The sequence below is a fragment of the Polyodon spathula genome, chromosome 27, assembly GCF_017654505.1.
Source record: "Polyodon spathula isolate WHYD16114869_AA chromosome 27, ASM1765450v1, whole genome shotgun sequence".
Taxonomy (NCBI): domain Eukaryota; kingdom Metazoa; phylum Chordata; class Actinopteri; order Acipenseriformes; family Polyodontidae; genus Polyodon; species Polyodon spathula.
In genome coordinates this window covers 651,398-675,685 of record NC_054560.1, presented here as the reverse complement: position 1 = coordinate 675,685, position 24,288 = coordinate 651,398, and the positions used below count along the sequence as shown (strand labels likewise).

At 40.1% G+C, this 24,288-nt stretch overlaps 1 protein-coding gene across 5 annotated transcripts; it reads left to right on the top strand.

The window, feature by feature from the left end:
* Nucleotides 1-19: 19 nt before the first annotated feature.
* On the top strand, nucleotides 20-24,267 carry LOC121301376 (zinc finger protein 239-like). Of its 5 annotated transcripts, XM_041230717.1 has the most exons (5): nucleotides 20-168; nucleotides 256-328; nucleotides 3,137-3,249; nucleotides 9,221-10,083; nucleotides 23,794-24,267. In XM_041230717.1, the coding sequence occupies exons 4-5, from the start codon at nucleotides 9,244-9,246 to the stop codon at nucleotides 23,842-23,844; spliced, it is 891 nt and encodes a 296-aa protein (XP_041086651.1). In that variant the 5' UTR covers nucleotides 20-168; nucleotides 256-328; nucleotides 3,137-3,249; nucleotides 9,221-9,243; the 3' UTR covers nucleotides 23,845-24,267. The 5 variants fall into 5 exon arrangements, with proteins under 5 accessions (XP_041086651.1, XP_041086650.1, XP_041086649.1 ...); XM_041230716.1 differs by lacking the exon at nucleotides 256-328; XM_041230715.1 differs by lacking the exon at nucleotides 3,137-3,249.
* Nucleotides 24,268-24,288: the final 21 nt, after the last annotated feature.

Here is a 24,288-nt window from a genome sequence, read left to right as displayed (position 1 = left end):
TCCAGTCAGAGTGCAGGACACGGGCTGCTTTGCTGTAGGATACTGCAGTGATGTGAGCGCTGTTTGTGGATTCAACTTTTATAAACGTAGCAAAGAATAAATACTTTTAAGACCGAAGTGAAAGAAGGACGTTACCGTTTGCGAGCCTGTTCTTCATCGTTAATCGAGGTAAGCGATAACACTGACGCCATCTACGATAATATTCAATGTTATTATTCAACCATAAAGTTTGTTTACTACATTCGTCCATTTTAGCCTGTGCGATATTCCCGGCTGCCGACCATGTCCTTCGGTCATATTCAGACTCAGTGCTATTCTCCAGAAATATGTGAGTATTAAGAGCAGTCATCTAGTTTAACCATCAGCGCTCCTCTCCGTTATTAAAGCATACATTGTTTGCTTATCATTGTTGAAATTGTAAAATTAGTATCTTCGGATCTAATTTTATTTTCGCCTTTTTACTGTCCAGACCTTTTCACGAAGTTTGCAATCATTCCGCAGTTACTGAAATACTGTGTGCAATGCGTTTATGTAAGTGTAGTCTGTTTTTTTTACTAGAACAACATGTTCATGAGCTGCTGTGTGTCTGTGGCAGGCAATTCGAACTGGAGAGTAACTGCTGGATCCAAATTTATCAGCAATAACAGGACCTGAGTCATTGCGATCAGAATGATTTGCTGTATGCAGATTTATCAATAAAGCAATAACAGGACCTGAGTCATTGCGATCAGAATGATTTGCTGTATGCAGATTTATCAATAAAGCAATAACAGGACCTGAGTCATTGCGGTCAAAAAGATTGCAGACATTATAAAAAGGTCTAGACATTGGCCTCAGTCTGTTATTTACTGTCTCACAAGAATTTGCGCAACAATTAAAAAAAAAAAAAAAAAAAAACGGCTAAAGAGTTCTTTGTGATATGTGAGATTAATACGGGGCGCTGTGTTGCCAAATCTCACGCAAAAAAAAAAAAAAAAAATACAAATTTTATACAAAGTCCCATATTTGTTTCTAATGACGTACATATACACTGGCACGGCAATCACCAAAACCACGCCCACATCCATTAACTGTTGAAGTGACGTCACCTTACAAATAAAATCTGCAAGTCTCAAACAAAGAAAGCGACTCGGTGAAACAGGCCCGATTCCGCTTATTACGAGCAGACTTGGCAGCTGACAGTGTGTGCATGAGTATGTGAACTAGCCTCCAGACAGGGCTCAAAGCTGGCCGAAATCGTTAGGGGCTTCTGGCTCCTAGATTTCAAAAATTGGTCGCCAAATAAAAGATTTAACGGCCAAGTAAATACTCTTAGTTAAAATATTTCGTTGATTTGAGTTTTCCCCCATTGATTAAATCAACACTGTAGTGGGTTTTATTAAGCAACAGGCATTAAATCATTACTTAATGGGCACTTCAAACGGCACCCAGAACACTTTGAATTCCTGTTTAGCATTTTATGCAGTTATATTTTACCTGACTGTATAGAATATGCATACGAGATTTCCTGTAACCTGATTTGTCAATAAGCGTACCTTAATCCACTATATACATTATTCAGACTGTTTAATCACTGTTACAAATCAACCTGCTTGAGAAAACATAAATCCAGTACAGCATGCATTCGCTTGTGTAATTGACCTGTTTCTGGTTTATTAAAGAAAATCTCCGTTCTTGATGAACGCTATCTGTCAATGTGGTATGTGTATTCAATCTATTTGTATTTAGTATAGCAAAGAAAAAATAAAATAAAAAATGTTTGCAGGCAATCACAACTACTCTGAGGTTTTTTTGACAAGATGTAAAAAATAAAACAACTTGATAACAGTAGCTCATCACAGCAGACTTTGAATAAACTTTATGAACACACACAAGTAACTGAACAAAGCTTCATTAACACCACGTTGGCTGTACCATATATTATCAATTATATTACTTTTGCTAGTACATTTTGTGATGTAATAGTAGTAAACACAGTTTCCGATACTTTTATCCTATAACATGTAGTTAAAGAGAAACTGTTCATAAACCAGGACTATTTTTTTGTGTACAAGGTACTAGATCTGTAAATTAAGAATATTTTTCTTTGTACCTATATATAGGTTTGTGCTTACGTACGGGCAATTTGGTGTGCACACACATAGTAACCGCACAGCAACCTCGGAGCCGAGGAAAACAAACCAAGACAGACACTGGTTCCTTCATTAATTGAAGAGTTGTTACCACCTATTTTTAATACAATGCTGAGGAGTTGTGTGGTTGTTGGATGCCACAACCACGACTATGTGAAAGACAAGCGGCTGTCATTTTTGTAACTTCCGAAGAGGCGTTTAAGCCCAGATAAAAGGGATAAGTGGCTTTCTGCTATACATACGGCATGAGGAAGGGTCTAAATGGAGACCACCAGACTTGAGAACCATCTGCAGCGAACGTTTTGTTCACGGTAAACATAGTTATACTTGCAGTATAAGTTACAGTAATATACAATCATAACATACTTAAAAAAATAAGCACAATACTGTAACATGTTAATAGTGTGAAGATCATTTTTAGTAATAAGAGCATTATGCATTAATTTACCCAATACCTTTTTTAGTACTACGTACTAGTTTACCAACATTAACATTAGGTAGGGCAAGATTAGTGATAATCGCAGTATGTGAAAGCATATGAAATCACCCAGGTTCATAGTTTAACAGGTACATACCCAAATAATGTTAACGAGAAGGGCAGCGCTATCCTACCTCTCAGGGTGTGGCACCGAAGCTGGACAGCCACAGACAGGGCACACAATAAAAAGCATTACAAATTCAGAACTGAACAACAAATGAACACTAACAGTCCCCGGTGGGACACTGCTGCTGTACCCTTGAGCAAGGCAGTGTACTTTACCCACATTGTTCCAGTAAAATTAACCCAACTAGATGTATGATTAGTTTACTGAAAGACTAATATTGTAAGATTTCATACAATGAAGAGATTCATTTTTGGGGGCTTTCTTATGTTGGCAGGTATTGTGAGCATTGCTTTAACCCAGCAACACCTAATTTTAGTTTGTATCTATTATTTTTTGTCAACATAATTTGCCATGTCCACTGGTCATATGTTGCACAGCTTGACGATGGTTTCTTTTCAGTGGCTACTGATTGCTATGGGGATGTCACTTGACTCCACGCAAACCTATTGAGTTGTTTACAGCGCTCTGGGATACTGAACAACTGGCTATCAAACCACGCATGGAATATTGAGGTAAACGTTTGTGTTCATTAACAACAAAACTAGTGCTTGCTAATATCGGGGAAGGAAAAACAGATATGATCTAAACCAGTTAAGGGCAATGCCAGAGATGCCAAATAAACTCTCTAATCTATCAAGTAGGATCTCGTGATTTACAGTGTGAAGGTGCTGGAAGCCAGATTGAAAGGGTTCAAAAAGATTGTTAGCAATGAGATGCCGGTTTAATTGCCTAGTGACAGCTCATTCTAGAAGCTTAGCTAGAAAGGGCAAATTTGAAATGGGGCAAAAATTATTAAGATTATCCAAGGCCATATGAGGTTTTTTAGGCACAGGCATTACTGCAGCAGTTTTAAAAGCAACCAGAACCACACCAGAATCAGGGACTCATTTATAATAATTAACACCAAGGGGCAGAGCTGCTCAAAACAGGACCAAAAAAGAACAGAGGGAATGGGATCCAACAGAACTGGTGGCGTTTATACGAAGGGCCAGGTCTGTAAGAGATTTAAGAGTGAGAGGTGTAAAACAGGATAGAGAGGACCCAACAAAGCCAGACAGACTGAGAGACTGCAGGAGAAGTCTGAGAAGAGGTCTAATATTGTCAATCTTAGACTTAAAAAACTTAAACTCTAAGAAACTATTGCATAGCTGATGTGAAGCCGGTAATGTGGAGGGACAGTTAGGCTTTAGCAATCTATCAATAGTAGAGAACAAGTGTCCAGGATTGCCTTGATTATTAGAAATAATATTTGAAAAATAGTTTGATCTGGCAGTTGCCAAAGCATCCCTGTAGTCAACCAGAGATTCCTTTCAGGAATGAAGATGGACAGTAAGAGCAGAATCCCGCCATCTGTGCTCAATTTTACGACAGACAGCCTCTTGAGAGCGCAGCTCCATGGTATACCATGGCGCATGGCGGGTGTAGGAGACGTACCTAGTCTTGACTGGGGCCGGGGAGTCTAAGGTATTAACTAAGGAGCTGTTGAAAAACTGCACCTTCTCATCCAATGTATTAGGAATAGGAAAGACAGGTTGAAGAAAGAACAGATTCAGAGAACTTAACATGATCAACAGAGCGCCAGTTTCGAAAGCTGACTGTACATTTTGGAGTAGAAAGAGGGACAGTGAATTCTAATTCAAATAAAACAGCCAGATGATCAGATATTCCTAAATCCTAAGTTACTCATGAAAGATGCCGAAGGACAGTTAGTGATAATTAAATCCAGTATGTGGCCTTTGTTGTGAGTTGCAGCATGGACTGTCTGCTTAAGGCCAAAACAGTCCAAGAGGGATGGAAAATCCCATGCTAGGTAACAGTGATCAGAGTCCGTGTGAAAATTAAAGTCACCTAGAATTACAATCTTGTCAAACTTAAAGCACAGCAAAGATAACAGATCAGAAAATTCACCTAGAAAGGCAGCATTGTGTTTAGGAGGTCTGTATACAGTAATAACAACCAAAGGGTGGGGAGCAGAGACTTTAAGAACCAGGCACTCGAATTAAGTGTAGTTGGGAGTAAGAATAGGGCTCAGGCTAAATTCTAGCTTATAAACTAAAATAATCCCACCACCACGGCCCACAGAGTGGCATTTTTCAAACAGCCCAAAGCCAGGGGATACAATTTGATTAAGCAAAAAATTGTCATTTTGTTTGTGCCAGGTTTCAGTCAGGCACTGTGAGTTTTCTGCGAGTTCCTTGGCAATTTTATTGCTGGAAGCCGGCTTGCCACTTCCCCGGACTCAGAACTTGGCAGCTGAAGCCTGAGTGAAACACTGCTCAATAGCACTCCGTTTTAAAAGAAATATTTTCAACAGCCTGTAGTCTGCCTTTACTAACCTTGCAGCTTGCTACCTGTGTTTTCTATTTTCCTCTGCCTTTGGCAGCTTTTGAAAAATACCAGAGAGAGAGAGAGAGACGTTTTCCTCCAGCGAGACCCAGCGGTGCTGCGCTCGCTGTTGAGTTGAGTACTCTGGGCCACCTCGGCACGCACACTCTCTGTGCATGGCCTAGTCTGCCCCTAGAGGTTATTGGTTACTATTTATTACTGCTCAAAGAAAAACCCTTACACTCCAGCCTGCTTTTGAGTGTCTGTGTGTGTTACTGCCTTGCAGTTAAAAAAAAATTAGAAACAACAACAACCGTGTGCTCCCTCCAATAGTCCTGTATTACCTGGTCCTACTGTTGAGTAACCCCATGCACATTCGAACCACTCACCAAGGCTGTGCCTCCCCGCTGCAAGTTATGCGCTGCACCGGCTGTGTAGTGCACACAGACCAAACTGCAACTGTCTATAGGCTACGCTGTACACCTGGTTGTGTGACTGCAAGCAGCCCAGACTAGACACGCAGCTCAGTACCCTTGGTGCTTGAAGCCCTCAGTACTTGGTGCTTCGGCGCCTCAGTGTCTCAGCCTCGATGCTGTCTGTGCCTCAGAGCCTCTGTGCTTCGGCGCCCTCAGTGTCCTAGAGATTCACTGCATCGACGCCCTCTGTGCTTAAGTATTCCCTGCATCAGCACCCTGCGAGTTCCTTGGCAATTTTATTGCTGGAAGCCGGCTTGCCACTTCCCCGGACTCAGAACTTGGCAGCTGCAAAGTCCGTCCCTACCTTTTCCTCCCGGATGCAGAGATGCTTTGCCATGCGTTTGTCTCCACTCGACTCAACTGCTGCAACTCTCTATATGGTGGTCTCCCGGCACACACCATAAACCGACTGCAGCTAGTTCAGAATGTCGCTGCCAGGATCCTTACCAGATGTAAAAAATGTGATCATATTACCCCCTGTCTTGCCCAGCTGCACTGGCTACCTGTAAAGTTCAGGATTATGTTTAGAACTCTCCTGCTCACCTATAGTGCCCTTCATCACATAGGTCCTGAGTACCTCCTCAACCTGCTGACACGCTATGTCCCTGCCTGCAAGCTGAGGTCCTTTGACTCTGACTTACTTGTTATCTCCAAACAAAAGCACACCACACTTGGACAACGCTCATTTAGCTTCATGGCTCTGACTCTCTGGAACTCTCTCCCAGCTTTGGTTCGTGATGCTCTGATCGTAGCTCGCTTTAAATCAACTCTCAAAACCCACCTGTTCTCTCTTGCTTTCCATGCTCCTTAAGCCTGATATCTGTTATTAGCTGCTGCTACTATTTCAAGTATTGTTACTATCATGTATTATGCACTTTCCACTGTATTTAGTGTACTATTTCATGTATTATGCTACTTTCATGTATTATGTACTTTCCACTGTATACCATGTATTATAGAGCATACCCTGCGTGCAGGCTCCAGACCCTCAAACTGCAGGCAAAGGACATTTCAGACCTGAAGAGCCAGATGGCTCAGGTACCTGAGTATCTTGCCAGGCTATTGATCCTGCTTCTGCCCCAGCTCCGCCTCTGGCACTTGTCCTGGAACCGACCCTGCCTTCACTGGCGGTCGCCCAGGTCGTCTCGGAGAGAGACGAGGCGATGAGCTTGGAGGAACACAACGCCATATCCATCGAGGCATCCTGGGATGGAGACAATAGGGTGTCCAGAACCAGAGGTCCAAGAGATGACCCAGGAGGTGGGCCCCAGCTCTGAGGTTGTCTCAGAGACTGACATGACCCCTACCTCAAGCTCAGTTCGGGCGCTCATGGAGCGAGCGTCCAGCCTCCTCCAGGTTCCCTGGAAGGCACTGCCTGAAAGATGCATCTGTGTTCAGACCTGAGCAAGCTTCGAACCCCAAGCCTTTTTTGGTGTCCCCAGATTTTCAGACCCACTGTTCCCACAACACCAGGGGCCGTAGTCACAAAGCTGACTTAAGTCTAAGACCAAAAATGGGCTCAAGTCGCTTTTGCTGACTTTGTTATACTTGAGTCTTAAGTCCGTTTCACAAAACGATTTTCTGGTCTAACTTAGACCAACGTTTCTGTCCTCGCGCAACATCTTCACTGTCTTCCACTCGAGAGAAAGCCATTGTCTGAGGGATGATTGATCATTTTGCTTCTTCACTGGGACTTAAGAAAAATGATTGTCATGTCATTATGTCAATATTAATAATGTAAAATGTATATAGAATTTATTATAGAATTTTGTAATTTCCTATTAAAAAGATATTGTTATGATTATATTTAAAAGTATGATTAAACTGATCTGTTTAATTATTTTACAGTGGTTAGGCTCTCATTAATTACTTAAGTATTGGTTGGTGGTTGTCTTCTCTTTTCAGGGATCATTTTTAAACTGTGTTGGTTGATATCCCTTATTCTGTTATTACCATGTAAATTTTACCATTTAAAAATGCAGTGAAAACGCAGGGTGTGAGCATACATATTTTTGAACAAAGCTTTCATTTTCAAAACGACTCTGTTGTGGTTGTAACCTTACAATTGATAGGGTCACACAATGCAGGATTCAACAATATTGTGGCACGTTTGTTTATTTTAATCGCTGTCTTTGTAGGTGTATGATTTGTTAGTTACTGAAATCTCAGTCAACAACTGAAGACATAAGAGGATACTTTTGTATCACTTAATTTGCACCGATGAAACATAACCTGGTTAGCCGTTAGGGGTGAGACGATTCATCGCGACAGTTTACAACACGATACGATACATCTTCGATACATATTGCGACACAAGCTTGAAATGAGCAGCTTACAACGGAAAAGAAACGTGGAATAAATGACTTAACAGTAATAAAAAGTTAAACGAAATTTAAAGAAAAACTAAATGAAACTTCGATAAAAACATTATTAACAACAGCAGCAAGAATGTGTTTTTTTAATTTTTTTTCTGTATTCCATTGCTAGCAAGCAGGGAATACTGACACGGTTTCAGTTTTTTAAATTTTTTTATTTGAAGTGTTAAAGTAAAATTTCAGTTTTCGTTTGCTTTTTCAGCTACAAAAAGGCACAAGTAAACCTCATGTTGTTACTTTATGAAAATGTGTCGATGGCCACAGTTTACTGTGAAGAAACGGCAATGGCAAGGATAAAAAAAGGAAAAAATAAATAAAATGCAGTATCAACTTTATGTATTATTTATTTCGGGAATAAGCAAAACAACTTTTAACTTGAACTGCTATTTGGCATCCTTTGTTTTGTAGCCAATTCACTGGGGTAAAGCAATTTCTACACAACATATACTTTACTCCTGGGATATTTTTCTATTTTAACGTGTTACATATTGTAACGCCTTGCTGTAAAATAAAGGCACACACACACGGCCCTGCCCCCTGCCCCCCTACCCCTGCTGCTATCCTGTCTCTGCCTGCATTCACAGCAATATAATGTTTTTTATTACTTTTTGAAAAACTAACACATTTTCGAATGAATATTTAAATTGATCGAATATCCGAACATGAAAATCCTGTGTTCGTCCCAGCACTAAATGAAATGCATGTTGTTGCCATTTATTAAATAAACCTGTCAGTCACACCTGTCTCTGAAGGCTGTACCTTCAGAAGTTGGTGATCGTGATGTATAGCAAGTGCATGTACAAAATAGCACAGAATAAGAATTAGCAATGAAATGTTTAACCACAATTTGAGAAGTGGTACTCCAGATATAGAAGTGTAACAGACAGACAAACAGCTGGTTTTCTCAATCACTTCTGATTAATAATGTTAATACCAACTTCCATCAAAATTAGATAAGAGGTTCTCCAGATGTATAGAAAATGTGAAGAGTAAGTTTTTGTGGGATTCAGTGTGGTTCCAAACATTCCCAATAAACAGAAACCTGCAGGTGGAAATCTGTGAAAAGCATGCATTGGTCCGTTTTTCTAGGCAGATAGGGGGTGTAATACTTGGGGACAGCCAGAAAAGCAGATTTTTGTTGAAAATCGGTAAATACAGATATATAGCTTTAAGAAACGCAGGAATTTTTCATGTTTTTTTTTTTTAATCCGGTAAAAACATATAATAAAGGATATGTTTAATCCTAAAGGTTGAAATGTTTTAAAACAGAAACTAATGTTTTTTTTTTTTTTTTTTTTTTTAATTAGACTTACTATTAATAAAATCAAAGATGGAAACGATTAAAGAAGAGCAGCTCCCCCCAGTGGCACAAAGCAGTGTTGCCGAGGATATGTCAGAGCTGGGTTCCATCTGTGTGAAGGAGGAGGCTACTGAACTACTCATCAAAGCAGAGAACAAGTCTGACTCGGAAATCTGTGCAGAATGTGGGAAAAACTATCAGACTCGCCCGAGGAGTGGCAATTCCCGGTGTTCGGTTTGCGATCAGAATTCCAAGGGGTCTGAAATCCTCAGACGACCCTCAGAGCCCACCCACACCTGCCCCGAGTGTGGCGCCAAATTCAGCCACTCAAACTCTCTGAAGAGACACCAGCGAATTCACACAGGAGAGAAACCTTATCACTGCCCGGACTGCGGGGAGAGCTACGGCAGACTGGAACACATGAGAAACCATCAGCGAGTTCATACTGGGCAGGCTCAGTACCAGTGCTCCCAGTGCAGAAAGAGCTTCAGCCAACTGGGCAACCTGAAGCTCCATCTGAGGATCCATACTGGGGAGAAAGCCTACCACTGTGCTGAGTGTGGGCAACTGTTTGCACAGCTGGGGGATCTGAAGCAGCACAAGCTGATTCACGCTGGGGGCGACGCTGCGTACCAGTGTTCCCAGTGTGCGGCAGGCTTCTCCCAGTTCCAGGAGCTGAAAGAGCACCAGAGGGTCCATGCTAAAGGGGGTGCCGGTTTTGTCGAGCCCCCCGAGAGCTTATTTATCTGCGAGGAGTGTGGGGACAGCTTCACTCAGTCGGGGCATTATAAAACTCACCAGCGCATTCACACAGGAGAGAAACCCTATCACTGTCAGCAATGTGGGCAGAGCTTCACTTACTCCAATCAGGTTAATACTCATCAGTGTGTTTAGTGAAAACTAACATTACTGCCCTCTCCAGCTTCAGAACTACAGCTGCTATCACCCCCCCCCCCCCCCCCCCCCCCCTTACTGGCAGTGCAGAGGCACGATTGGAGCTGTAGTTTCTGTTCTGATTCTACTTAATCATTTTAGTGAGAGTTCTTCAGCTGTCTGTGTGTAGAGCTATTGCAGAGCAGTTGGAGCCAGTCCAGGTTTTACAATCCTAGTGATTAAGTGCTGGGATGAACTGGGTTTTTCATGCTCAAATATTTAGTAATAATGTAAAACTTGCTAACAGGGGGGTGTTTTCCACTCATGATAGACAGGAGAGACATGGAGGTTGTCTGCCATGCCACTCGGACGTGCAGATTTATTTACAAGATTTCATGCAACTCTTGTTGTAGTTGCTGGTGTCCGCCGTTGGGTACCAGCAGTGGCACCCTTAGTGCTGAAGGACATACACACAAGTGTAAATGAAAATAAGAAATTCAAAATGATAAATAAAACAAACCTAACAAAATAAAGTTGGCCTACTGGCGGCCGAGTGCTACCTCCACTAAAAGGAGGATCTCACTCCAGGAATCTTCTCCTGGGATGGGATTAAAAAGGAATCATCTCCCTGATGCTCGGAGATATCCTGGGGTGGGATTAAACTGGACTCATCTCCCTGACGCACGGACATATCCTGGGGTGGGATTAAATCTCTTGAAGTAATCTCTAGGATTGCTGTTAACACGTACTGTGACAACTAGTAGTGCATCCCTTTGATTGCTCCCCCTGGTTCCACACACTGGCATGAGGATCCTACAGCCAGCCTTGCACAGACAGATTGTAGAACAAAGAAACTGGTTTTCCAGCCCCTTGTAAAAGGCATATGGCCAGGGTTCATTGATAATTAATCCCTGGCCACATTCCACACTTATTAGAAAGGGGATCCCAACCATTTTTGACTAAAAATTTACATGTAGGCAATAAACAACAGGGTGGAACAACCACAACACGTCCTAACAAGAGAGAGAGAGAGAGAGAGAGAGAGAGAGAGATAAATAAATCATATCCGGGTAAACAGGTTGTGGGGGTAGAGGGAGTGAGAGTGTCTAATGCTTCAGCGTATAATTTTTCTTGAAGCATGGAGCAACGCATAGAGCTTGGCGCCGCCTCTTCGCTGTCACTTGATGTTGATGGTAAATATTCTTCACTTATGTCTTCAGTGACACACTCACTGACATCCGATTCAGTGGAAGAATTGCATGTATTTGAATTTAAATCAGAATCTGAATTCAGTATTAATACTTCTTTCTCACAGAGCGATTTTCACCGGTTTACAAACACTGTTGACATTTTTGTGACTGGGATAATTAAGTGTAATTCAGTCAGTATCTGGCAGAGGGTGCAGGGGACCACTAAAAGGTGTTACAGAAACCTAGTGTTACAATATCATGTGATCAGGGGTTTTGTAGGCTCAGTAATTCAAGTTTCAGAACGTACTGGTATGTTTGTACTACTCAAAGGGTTCATTCTTTTTTTTAAAGTTCTGAATGAGAAACATTTTAAGAAGCTGTAGGGATAGGATCACCACAGCTAGTCTGTATTTACGTTTTCTATATATTTTCATAATCTCAATTACTGGTACTACAATAACATTTATGGTAGGCTGATGTGACACCATAAAATCGGTACAATTATGAGAAGCACCCAAACGAATCGGGTAAAAAAACAAAACCCTTTAAAATAAATAAATTAATAAAAAAATAAGAGCCAGTGTTTCATAGATGTTTAAACTGTTCTGAGAGTTCTGTATTTAAAATTTTGTAAATATGTTGTATTATAATTAAGCACCACATTTTTTTCAATTTAGTTTATAATGCTGTAAAACACGTTTTAGCTTAGTAAATAGTTAACATTTTAAGGGGTAGATGTACTAAAGTGTTGCGCCTGTCACAGTAGTATCAAATCAGTTGCAAACAATTTTGAAGTCTAGGGTGAAATGTACTAAACAAACCCAATGCTATTAGCGACTTTTTAGAGTATGCTTTGCGGTAGAAATTTCTTTGTCGTTCAGCCGTAGATGAATGTGTAATTATGGACGTTCCTGCATAAATTTGCAAAAAGGGGGCGGGGATAGTGCAAATGAGGGTTCTCAAATATTATAATGAGATGCACTAAAGCTGCAGACAATTGCGACACTTACAGTTGCATCAATTTCTTTAGAAAGCGCGTTTTAAACAGTCGCAATTGTTGCTGGCATTTCCTGGTCTGCTTTTTCTCGTGCGTTGCCAGTTGTGGTCAATGCATTTTTGAGGTGAACACCCAAGTACCTAAATTTCAGTAAAGGCAAAGTGTACTTGCAAGCCTTGAAATCAAATTTCTATGACATTTCTGCTTTTCCCAGCGTGTTGGGAGCAGTCGACTGCAGTCATTAACCACTCCAGCTCATTCCAAGCAGTGCACCAGGTATTCATTTGATTTTACTACTGTACTGTACACTGTGTAGGCCTACTATACAGATTTATATTTTTACATAATGTAATGTGTAGCCTATCCAAAACACATCAGTGTTATTTCAGCACAATGATTTATAAGAACATAAGAAAGTTTACAAACGAGAGGAGGCCATTCGGCCCATCTTGCTCGTTTGGTTGTTATTAGCTTATTGATCCCAGAATCTCATCAAGCAGCTTCTTGAAGGATCCCAGGGTGGCAGCTTCAACAACATTACTGGGGAGTTGATTCCAGACCCTCACAATTCTCTGTGTAAAAAAGTGCCTCCTATTTTCTGTTCTGAATGCCCCTTTGTCTAAACTCCATTTGTGACCCCTGGTCCTTGTTTCTTTTTTCAGGCTGAAAAAGTCCCTTGGGTCGACACTGTCAATACCTTTTAGAATTTTGAATGCTTGAATTAGGTCGCCACGTAGTCTTCTTTGTTCAAGACTGAACAGATTCAATTCTTTTAGCCTGTCTGCATATGACATGCCTTTTAAGCCCGGAATAATTCTGGTCGCTCTTCTTTGCACTCTTTCTAGAGCAGCAATATCTTTTTTATAGCGAGGTGACCAGAACTGCACGCAATATTCAAGATGAGGTCTTACTAGTGCATTGTACAGTTTTAACATTACTTCCCTTGATTTAAATTCAACACTTTTCACAATGTATCCGAGCATCTTGTTAGCCTTTTTTATAGCTTCCCCACATTGTCTAGATGAAGACATTTCTGAGTCAGCAAAAACTCCTAGGTCTTTTTCATAGATTCCTTTTCCAATTTCAGTATCTCCCATATGATATTTATAATGTACATTTTTATTTCTTGCGTGCAGTACCTTACACTTTTCTCTATTAAATGTCATTTGCCATGTGTCTGCCCAGTTCTGAATCTTGTCTAGATCATTTTGAATGACCTTTGCTGCTGCAACAGTGTTTGCCACTCCTCCTACTTTTGTGTCGTCTGCAAATTTAACAAGTTTGCTTACTATACCAGAATCTAAATCATTAATGTAGATTAGGAATAGCAGAGGACCTAATACTGATCTCTGTGTTACACCGCTGGTTACCACACTGCATTCTGAGGTTTTTCCTCTAATCAGTACTTTCTGTTTTCTACATGTTAACCACTCCCTAATCCATGTACATGTGTTTCCTTGAATCCCAACTGCGTTCAGTTTGAGAATTAATCTTTTGTGCGGGACTTTGTCAAAAGCTTTCTGGAAATCTAAATAAACCATGTCATATGCTTTGCAATTATCCATTATCGATGTTGCATCCTCAAAAAAATCAAGCAAGTTAGTTAGGCACGATCTCCCTTTCCTAAAACCATGTTGACTGTCTCCCAGGACCCTGTTACCATATAGGTAATTTTCCATTTTGGATCTTATTATAGTTTCCATAAGTTTGCATATAATAGAAGTCAGGCTTACTGGTCTGTAGTTACCTGGTTCAGTTTTGTTTCCCTTTTTGTGGATCGGTATTACGTTTGCAATTTTCCAGTCTGTCGGTACCACCCCTGTGTCAAGAGACTGCTGCATGATCTTGGTTAGCGGTTTGTAAATTACTTCTTTCATTTCTTTGAGTACTACTATAATACTGTTCTCGATGTATTTAAAATACATCGAGAACTATAGATGTATGTTTTTCTGATTTTATTGTATTGTTTTTAAATGAGACACCTCCTTATGTTGGACAAACATGTCTGGTTTAGCAAGGGGCTGCTGTATGATTATGAGAAGCTTCTTAGGGGGGAAGGTTGGGGCCCCGCTATAGACTCTGATGGGATTAAACTGCCTTTCGTTTTTTACATGTATAACATCTTAGTACATCTACCCCTAAATCTGTATTTTTGGTAGTTTTTTGTAAAACATCATGCTGTATCACAGTTATCATGATAATACCCCACAGAATAATCGTCTGAGAATTCTCCATTTTAATATTGTTTTCATTTTGAATTTGCTGAAGAAGTATAATTCATACCATATTACAGTTAATAACTCCCTCTGTAGTAAAATAACCACTGAACCTATTAAAGAAAGCAGAGTTAAATGCTTTTCTCTATAGTAGAATGGGTGCTGTTGATTTCAGCGTTATCAGCCTTAGCATAGCACAGAGACAGCACTTATTAGAGTGCCTAATGATGTGCTGTTACTCTCTGGCACAGGCACACCTTTGGTTCTTATACTATTAGATTTAAGTGCTGCATTTGACACAGTAGCGCATTCTGTTTTAATTGATTGATCTCTTGAACAGGTTGCTGTTTGTCCAAATAGAGGAGGAGACCTCTTTTTTGTCGAAGGTTACATGCTGGGTCCCACAGGGCTCAATTTTTGGCTCAACTCTGTTTTCTTTGTCTATGCTGCCTCTGGGCAATATTGTGCGTAGCTATGGGGTTAATTTTCATTGTTAGGCTGATGATACCCAGCTGTATTTATCCCTGAAACAGAGTGACAACTCGGCTGTAAATATTTGGAGCACTTTGCTGACATAAAATAAAAAAAAATTGTATCTTATAGAATTGATTATTGTAAATCCCTATTCTTTGGTACTCATAGCCAACTGCAGCAAAGTATACAATATACTGCAGCTACGATTTCAACCAGGTCTCAGAGACAAGATCACGTTACTCCTGTGCTAGCATCTCTGCACTGGCTTCCCGTCCGATTCAGAGTATATTTTAAGATGTTGCTTTTAACTTATAAGGCATTAAATAGCTTTGCACCATCGTATTTAAATGATCTTTTAATACCATATATTCCTAAACACCCGTTCAGATCACAGAATGCCAGGTTGCTTACTGTCCCACAAATTACAAAATAAAAAGACTAGAACATTCAGCTTTAGGCCCCCAAAACTGGACTGATCTGCCTAGCTCGTAACGGAAGCACCAGTGTTACTGCTTTTAAAACAAGATTAAAAACACACTTTTATAATGTAGCGTTTTATGCTAAAATGATGTTCCTGTTATTCTCTAGCTTGTTTTACTGTTTTCTTTTGTGTTTCTTTTGATTTTATTGCATTTCTTGCATTTTTTTATTAATATTTTGTCAATGTTTTATTCATGTGAATCTTTGCAGCAATTTTTATCGTGAAAGGTGCTATGTTAAAAATAGATTTATTATTATTATTATTATTATTATTTATATTATTATTATTATTATTATTATTATTATTATTATTCAGACCTCATTAATGCATTGGTTTAGTTTGCATCTTTCTGATCCAGTCCTGTATAAACTGTTATATGAACCTATTCACACATCTTAAATACATGTTAAGCAGTTTATTGGAATATTGGGATATTTGTGTCATTGTTTCATTTTACTACCTCAACAAGCTGCTGCACTTGTGAAATGTAATTGTCTTTATATATTTAGTTTCACTCCTGTTCAAAATATTCTTTCTTCCTAAATATCTTGGAATCCCTGAATAGATAATCGTCCTTCTTAAAGTACATGCTAAAGATTGCAATGAACCAGCAAGCTGTACTCCATACTTTTCCAAAATGGGGGGGGCATTTGTGCTTCATTTTGCCCCCAAAATGGCAGTTTAAAATGATATGTCATCTGGAAAGTTAATACCTGAATTTAATTGAAATTATATTGTGTGTGTGTCTGTTGTAAGTGACAGTGATAAAAGGTATTATTTGCCATTTGTAACGTTATAGATGACGTGTGTATTTTATAAATTAACCAACATTTCCTTGATCATTTATAACGTAACCCATCAGCTGGTGCTTCATACATTTTCTGATTGTCGTTATTTCAAAATAAACTGACAGATAGCCTGGTAACATTTATCCATGTTTTATAAAACTATTTGTCTGCTTTTACTTTATCTTTTTATCTGTGCATTAGAAAATAGTCTATGCTAAGCTATCTAAGGGTTTAACTTGCTAAATAAATGTCAGCCTTTGTGCAAGATTCGGGGAATGAGAGCTGGGGCTGCCTAATTAATGTCTATCATTATTAATTGTCTATTTAAGCCACAGTCTTACGCACCTTCCCTGTCTAGTGTTTTAGCTTTGTAGCAAATGCTCAGACTGTCAAAATGTGCTTAAACTTACTCTCTTCCTAATGTCTAAACTTTGATTCAGATGATTTTGAGCAAATTTTCCTACCTGCTCTGAAGATTCATCCTTCAGCTTCTTTCTTTCTCTTGCTGCAGCAGCTTCATCGCCAGTTAAGCCTGCAACTATCTAATCTCCAGCAGCAGCGTTCCAAGCACCGCTTCATTATTCATCCTCCGCTGTGTCTCCTTTATAAAGATCGGCCCTCCGTCAAACTTTAAAAGCTCTGGTCGACAAATGCAGTAACATTCCTGTCGGCAGCAACCGCCTTACCCTTAACATCTATTGTGAAGCTTTGTTTGCAGAACCTGTCTTTCCTCTTTACCTGCAAACAACTACAAGCAGACGCCCCTACCCAATTCCACACAGCCAGACCTAAACAGAGTTTTTTCCTTTGACACATTTTCAGTGCAACATTTTTTTAAAGATTGGTACATTAACAGGATTCTGAAAGATATTTTCATAAAGGTATTTTGTCTTCCATACAGTTCAGTGTTAAAGCAGCAGTAGTGTCCCCCCCTCCTGGTGATTCGATAACAATCACAATCACATTACTTTCTCGTCCCCTTGCAGATGTGATTGCAGCCTCTGATTCCTCCACGCTCACCTCCGCAGTAGATCTGTCAATCGTCTCGCTCGCATCTGTTCCCCATATGGGTTCCTGGTTTAGCAATTTACTTTCATTTACTTTCAACAGTTGAGGCAGAAAATAATAATGGGTAAGCACGTTCATTCGGTTTCATTTCAGTGCGGGAACCCCAGCTTTGTTCTTGTTTTAGTTTTGTGCTTTGTAACATATTATGTGAATCCTACTCGCTAACATTACTTTCAAAACAAACCATTGCTGAAAAAATAAAAATGCTGATCGCATGAACTCCAGCAACACTACTGTGCTGCAAGTTTTCCACCAGTGCCTCGCAGGCCATGATTACCACAACATGCCCTCATGGAATGACTACTGGGAGTGTTGCCATGGTAACCAGGCAGATTCATGAGACACTGAGCTCTGTGCCTCAGTACTGCAGTCTTCCAACTTCCTGCCACTTATCACAACTAGAGAGAGACATTTAAGTCAAATTGCAGTGTTAACTTATTTATATACATGCTTATCTGTCCTAAAAGATGTATTCAATATATTTTAATTAAATAAATATATAAAGAATACACAAAATGTCTTCATAGATAGACAGACAGGTAGATAGAGAATGCTCAGCAGGCCATGCCTCACTTGCCTGTACTTCCCCTGCTTTAGACCTCTTTTAATCGCGTTTTCAGCGGTTTGTGAGCCAACCCCTCCAGATTCTGCACATACACAGCCCATTCTACCTCCCTCTGATTAAATACAGTCATGATACAGCATCAGAGCATTTAGGATAAGCAGTCCAATCACGAGGAATATTAATCACAATAATCAGAATATATTCTACCCTGCACCACTTTTTGAACAACGTTTTTTTTTTTTTTTAATCATACCCTGTAGATGGCTGTATAGTACCACATGTTCTATATATTTTAACTGGTCCTCTTTCACTGTAAAAGTCGATGCATGTGCAACCTTTTGCACTCAAATTCATATTCAATCTATCCCGTTCAACCAAGAGACTCTCTTCACTCTGCTCGTACCACCATTACATCATTCATCTCCGGAATCCAGTATTCCTACCACCTAATGTCTGTACCTTCTCCAAAAATCCTATCCATCCCTGTAGTTCGTCTAACTATCCGAGGGATTCTCAAGCACTCTCCTCCCTCCTCCACCTCTCGCCAACCATATCAATTGACATATTCTCTAATATCAACGCTCTGGAAAGGCTCTTTCTCCCCCTTCGAGGACCTGGTCATGGAAAACGTGTTTAACAGCTTTCTTCTGCTTTCAGATGTTCCGAGTTCACCGTCTCGTCAATTTCCAGCTTCTGCGTCAGGCATACATTCCTGCGACCTCTCCCTCTTTCCGGACTCACACTTCCTCATCCGGCTCCACATCTCTAAAACTGACCAGCTTCACCAAGGACATTTCATTCAGCTCTCAAAAATGGACTCGCCAGTATGGCCCTACTTATCCATGTCAAAGTACATTGCCTCTAAGAAACCATATCCCGCCGCTGGTTCTCCTCTCATCTTGCTACCCTTGTTTCCCCGAGCAGGCCTGCCTCCTCAATTCTATACCCCCCGTTCATTTAGAATTGGAGCAGCCACTTCCGCAGCAAAGGTCAACATCAATATCCACACAATCAAAAATATGGAGCACTGGGCTTCCTTAGCAGTTGTTTCATATATTCATCATCTACTGACATTGCCATAGCTCACCAAATTTTTTTTAGCATGCCTTGAGTGGGGGCTACCTATCTGCTGGGTCCACCACAGGTTTTCCCCTAAGAGCAAAGGGTTTTTTTTTTTCTCTCCACTGAGCAGCTGGTATACAAATACCATCTCACACTAATCCTTTATTAACCTCTCTCCTGTTCATCTTGTTTATCCTTTCTTGTTTTTCTGGCATACCCTTCTTTTATGTTATGCTCTGGTTTACTCATGGTGGGGTTTATGCGGGGAGCTGGGGGGCAAGTGATTCGCACTTCCTCGACATCTGGTCTGCTGCAACGACCTCGTCCTCGCTTTGGGGGGTTCTCGCTGCCGTGACTCGGAGGGCACCCCCGACAACAGCTATCCTTTCGCAGCTCATGCGCTAATCTTACTTCATCACTCGAGACTGTTCTATTTCCATCAGGACATGGCCCACTTTACAAGAACTAACCCATCTCTCTCTGTTGCAGGTTCCCTGTGGGATGCTTTTCTGCTCCCGGCTTCAGAAGCCTGTGCCTCGCCTTGTCCGAGGACAGCACCAGATCTGTCAGGGAACCCCTTTTCTATATCTCTTTTCAGGTCCTAACTCATTGGACCGTTCCTTCACCCCGAGAGACGCCTCTGCCAAGTCAAAGCCCTGTATGTGTGTTCAGATCCTCAGGGCTTCAGCCTGCGACCAAGCCCAGTCCTACGTAAAGGTGGCTCATTGGTCAGGGATCTCTTCCTATCCCAACTTCAAGTCCGGGACCCTCCAAGCCCACCTCTAAGTCTGGGCCATCGGCTCACCTTCTATCCTAAGTCCGGGCTCTCTGTCCACCTCTGTCCAACTAACAAACTCATTTTTGCTTCGTCTGCTCTATCCTTACAGCCTCAGCAAACGCCTGTGAAATAAAGAAATTATGCTAAGCTATCCACGACAGGGTTTATTTGCTAAATTGGGACTTCGATTTAGCAAATGCTTCGATTAGCAGTTAGGTCTTGGTGGCTGGTTGTATTGATGAGGTGGCCTCCTCCCCCATCAGCAATAACAATAGGTAGCACATTTGTGAAGGTTGGGAGTATGGATTCTGATTCTAACTTTCTTTTTTTTTTTTATTTAAAAATAATCGGGGGGGGGGTTCATTTTAAACAGCATAAATGTACTTTGGGTGTTTGTCACAGCAGCACTGTTACCAATTCGGAAAGCGTGTGTTTTTTTATTACTGTTAACGCCCTTTCCAGCAGTGATTTAAAAAATAAAAAATAAAAAAAATTGTAAACACACTTGCTGTAGCCTTTTGCATTGGCGCTGTCCACATGACTGACGTTGATGAAACTTTGATCAGGGCTGGTAAGCGGTCAGGGTGGGTATGTGACATTTTATAACGTGAGAAAAAAAATTCTGCTTGATTTAAATTCTGGAAATGAATCTCCAGTTAATCCATTAGTTGATTAATCAGACCGATTAATCTGTTAATCGGGACAGCCCTCATTTTATTTTTATTTATATATATATATATATATATATATATATATATATATATATATATATATATATATGTTGTTTATATATAATAATAATAATTACTGTTTTAAAAAAAAAATCTAGTAGTCATTAGACAGATCATAGGCATTCATGTTTAATTTTGTTGTGCTAGCTTGCTGGCATATTATAAAACCAAAAATGCATGTTTTATATCAATCTGTAGGTTTGAACATTCAGGGTCAATTGCAATGAACAAAAGAAATGTACTAGCTGCGGATAATCCCATGGTTAGTCCTTCAGGTCTAGACTAATTAGTACGCTAGTGTCACAAAGACGGCTGTAGTGGTTGACGTCAGACGTGAAACAGACCAACACAGAACAGAGATGGAGTTTGGTGAAGCTGAGCGCTTGCATGCCTTTAGCATTTAATAAATGAACAAACAGAAAATAAAAGGTTAAATGACAAACAAAATGTTGTCCTTCCACGCTGTAGCTTCTGGGAATCCGCAGTGTGTAAAGAAGCAGTCTGCTGACGGCACACGTTTCGGATGACAGAGTGTTTTCGTCTTCGCCGCTCCTGAGTCAGCGCAGGGGTGGTAAATAATAATGAGCCTAAATAATAATTTGCCATTTCAAATTGGGAGAAAATACAAAATAATTGGCAATGACTAAATTTAAAAAAAGAAAAAAAAAAGGAAAGACAAACAAAACACAGGACACGGCACTGGTAGCCAAAACAAAGAGACAAACAAAACGGACTACACAGACAAACACTGCAAGCTGTTATTATGATTTACTATTACCCAATCCCATTCTCCACTCACCGAACACACAACCCAGAGTGGGTGAAAACATGCTGCTTTTATGCAGCTGCACTGAGACTCGATTGCTAATCAATCATTCAATTGGAGTCTCGGTACAACTGCATGTGAATTAATAAAGTGCAATTCCCCGTGCTCACATATTATTACATTTTACCTGCACGTTTGAAGTGCTGTGCAATCCTCGTGCCTAAATACAAATATACATTTTAAACACTTGTGCTCGTAAACCATTTTATAGCCCATGTACCAATGACTATATACCACATTAACACCCTACATACAACATAAAACACAAATAAATAGCTCAGGGGTGGGCACTTTGCCACAGTTAGACCCAATTGCAACAAACCTCTCCCTTCCAGATAGTCCCCAGCTGCACATTAAAATATTTCCAATTGCAGTGAACTACAGCGAACACAACTGCCGTCTAGATGTTCCTGATATAGCAGACTAAATGAAACCATCAAACGCTTTATGCTAAGTTGGATAGTTACCGTACTAACTACAGTTAAGCGATAAATCTCGCCAATTATACATTTTTTAACAATCCTGTTATTAAAATGAGATTTAAAAAATCAAACAGAGAATATTGTAACATTTAGTCATGGTTTATAATTGCGTGAAATGAAACCTGAGAAACATGCGTTTAATTAGTAACTCCAAGGTTCTTAAAATGAAATGGTGAATGGTTGCCATAACCTGCGTGTTAATTAGATAGTGAATCTCTCTCCTTTAAAAGAGCTCATTGCTCCTGTTTACATTGCTGCAAATATGGATTCTGTTTGTGTGACGAGTATGCTGTGGTAGAATTACATCTAGACAGTATTTCTGTTTAAAATACCCTTTTGTTGTGTACAATGAAACAGAGTTTAAAATGTGATATCGTTTGTCCAAGACGGCAGTCAGAAAATGAATAAATGTGCTGGAACCACAAGTGCAACCCAGAGGAAGAGGAGGGCATCCTATTGGGCCAGCACTTCAGGTCTTAATAACTCTCCGATTTTACACAACAGGTTCTTTCCTGAGTGTTTGTGGAGTTATTAATGTCCATGAAAGTACAGTTAGCCGTGTTTTTCACAGGATCTCGTGGCTCATAGCAACACATCATGAACGTTATGCCTTATGAAGAGGAGCAACGAGACATTTGCATTGCATTTGAGTTGATATCCAGGATACCAGGAGTTATTGCTTGTCCTTCCTTTGGTTTGTGTACCATGCCCAGCAGAGCTAGTCAGATAATTGTTGCTTGTGTCATTCTCCATAACCTAGCTATTGACTGCCTGTGGCAAAGTGCTTTGCAGTGCTCAAGACAAGGACAAATAAGAAAGTACTGGTGAAACATGGTTTTATTTGTATCCCCCAAGTCTGATGACAACAGTAAACAATAATGAGAGCAGGCAATACACAGCTTTGCGTATTGATCAGAAATAATAGTCACGGTATTTAAACACCCACAAATAACACAAACATGATCACAAGTCCACAGTGAGTGCTGTGGTGCAAATACAGTATAATCGTAAATCTCGAAAAACTACTCACTTCTAAATCTTTTGTAGTCATTTTTGTATTACTTTAGTATGAATACATGTTAATTTGGATTCATATGTTGTTTTTTTCTGACTTTATATGAACGAAAAGACACACATTTTCCCATTTTCCCATTGGAAATAGTGATATTTTGAAATATCACTGTCCTGGTCACAAAAGCAAAGTTTGTGGGGAATAATAACCATGTTCTATACTTTTGAGGCATAAGCAATTAGGAAATAACACTTACTACCCAGGAACAAAAATTGTGTTACACAGTGTTACTGGACCATAACCAGAAGATCGCGAAGGACAGACATTTCGATGGGGGTTAATAAATGACTATCTCTCATAGTGTCAGGTGAGTACATTGTTATAAACTCAATTCATAATGTCTCAAAAAACTTCTGCAAAACCACAAAATAAAAACTGCCTAAAAGAATCACCCCTGTCTGTTTGTTGTATTGCTGGTGACTACTAATAATCAGAGTTAATCTCATTTTGTATCCCAAGGTGCTCTAATTTAGCCTGATATATTTTTTAGACATGCAAGCTAGCTACTTTAATTTTATCAATTACGTCTTTTCGTTGTGTAGTTCTTGGTCCCGTGCTTATTGGTTTTGTAGTAATCTTACTTTTAATTCATGTTCTCTTTCTGATAATGCTAGCATTTTTTGTTCAAATGCAGGAAGCTCTCGTTGACATACAGCATGACCCATGCGCCTTGGCTCCTGACGTCTAACATGCCTGCAGCCTAACCCTGAGCTAGCTCTTTCCCCCTCTGTCTCCCAGATTCCAAGGCTAATGGTCCATCTGCAATTGGGCTGCCTGGTCAGGAGAAGAGTCACTGTCAACATGTGATAAGTTTGCAATCTGGTCACTATCTGATTGTGTCGATACTGCACTGTTTTGTGTTATGTGGGAATGTATCAGTGTCTGGCTTTCAGTAATGGCATTATCTGTATCGCAAGTGCGAGATCTCTTCCTAAAAAGTCAATTTGTTGGTTCTGAAGGTCTGTTTTGTGATACAGATGCTGTCTCTTGATGAACGACAGACGGGTGGAAGGTTTCCAGGAGACTAGACAGAACAGCTTTCCACAGCCTCCCCCTCTCTCCATGGAATGGAATAACTCAAGACAATCTGTAGATACATGCGTCAGTAGTTCCTGTAATAAAGCATCTTGTTTATAGTTGACATTGTTCTCATGCTATTTTTATAGGATGCACTATGCATTAAATGGGGACTACGAGAATACATATTCATAAACTGCTTTTAAACACGATCATTCATTCGGTACTGAACTGCAAACAATCTTCAACTATAACTTGTGCATACAAATTCCCAAAAAGCCTTTTATGTTTAATTTTCTATTTAAATAGTGTTTCTGCGAATGCAAATGTTACAATGTTAGATATAATGTTCATGTATAAACCTTTTCAGTTGTATCTGATAGTATGTTTTTAATTCTTTAAGAAAGCAGTTGGTTCTAGGTAGTTCGAAAATCTGGCGGTTCTAGTTTTAATGT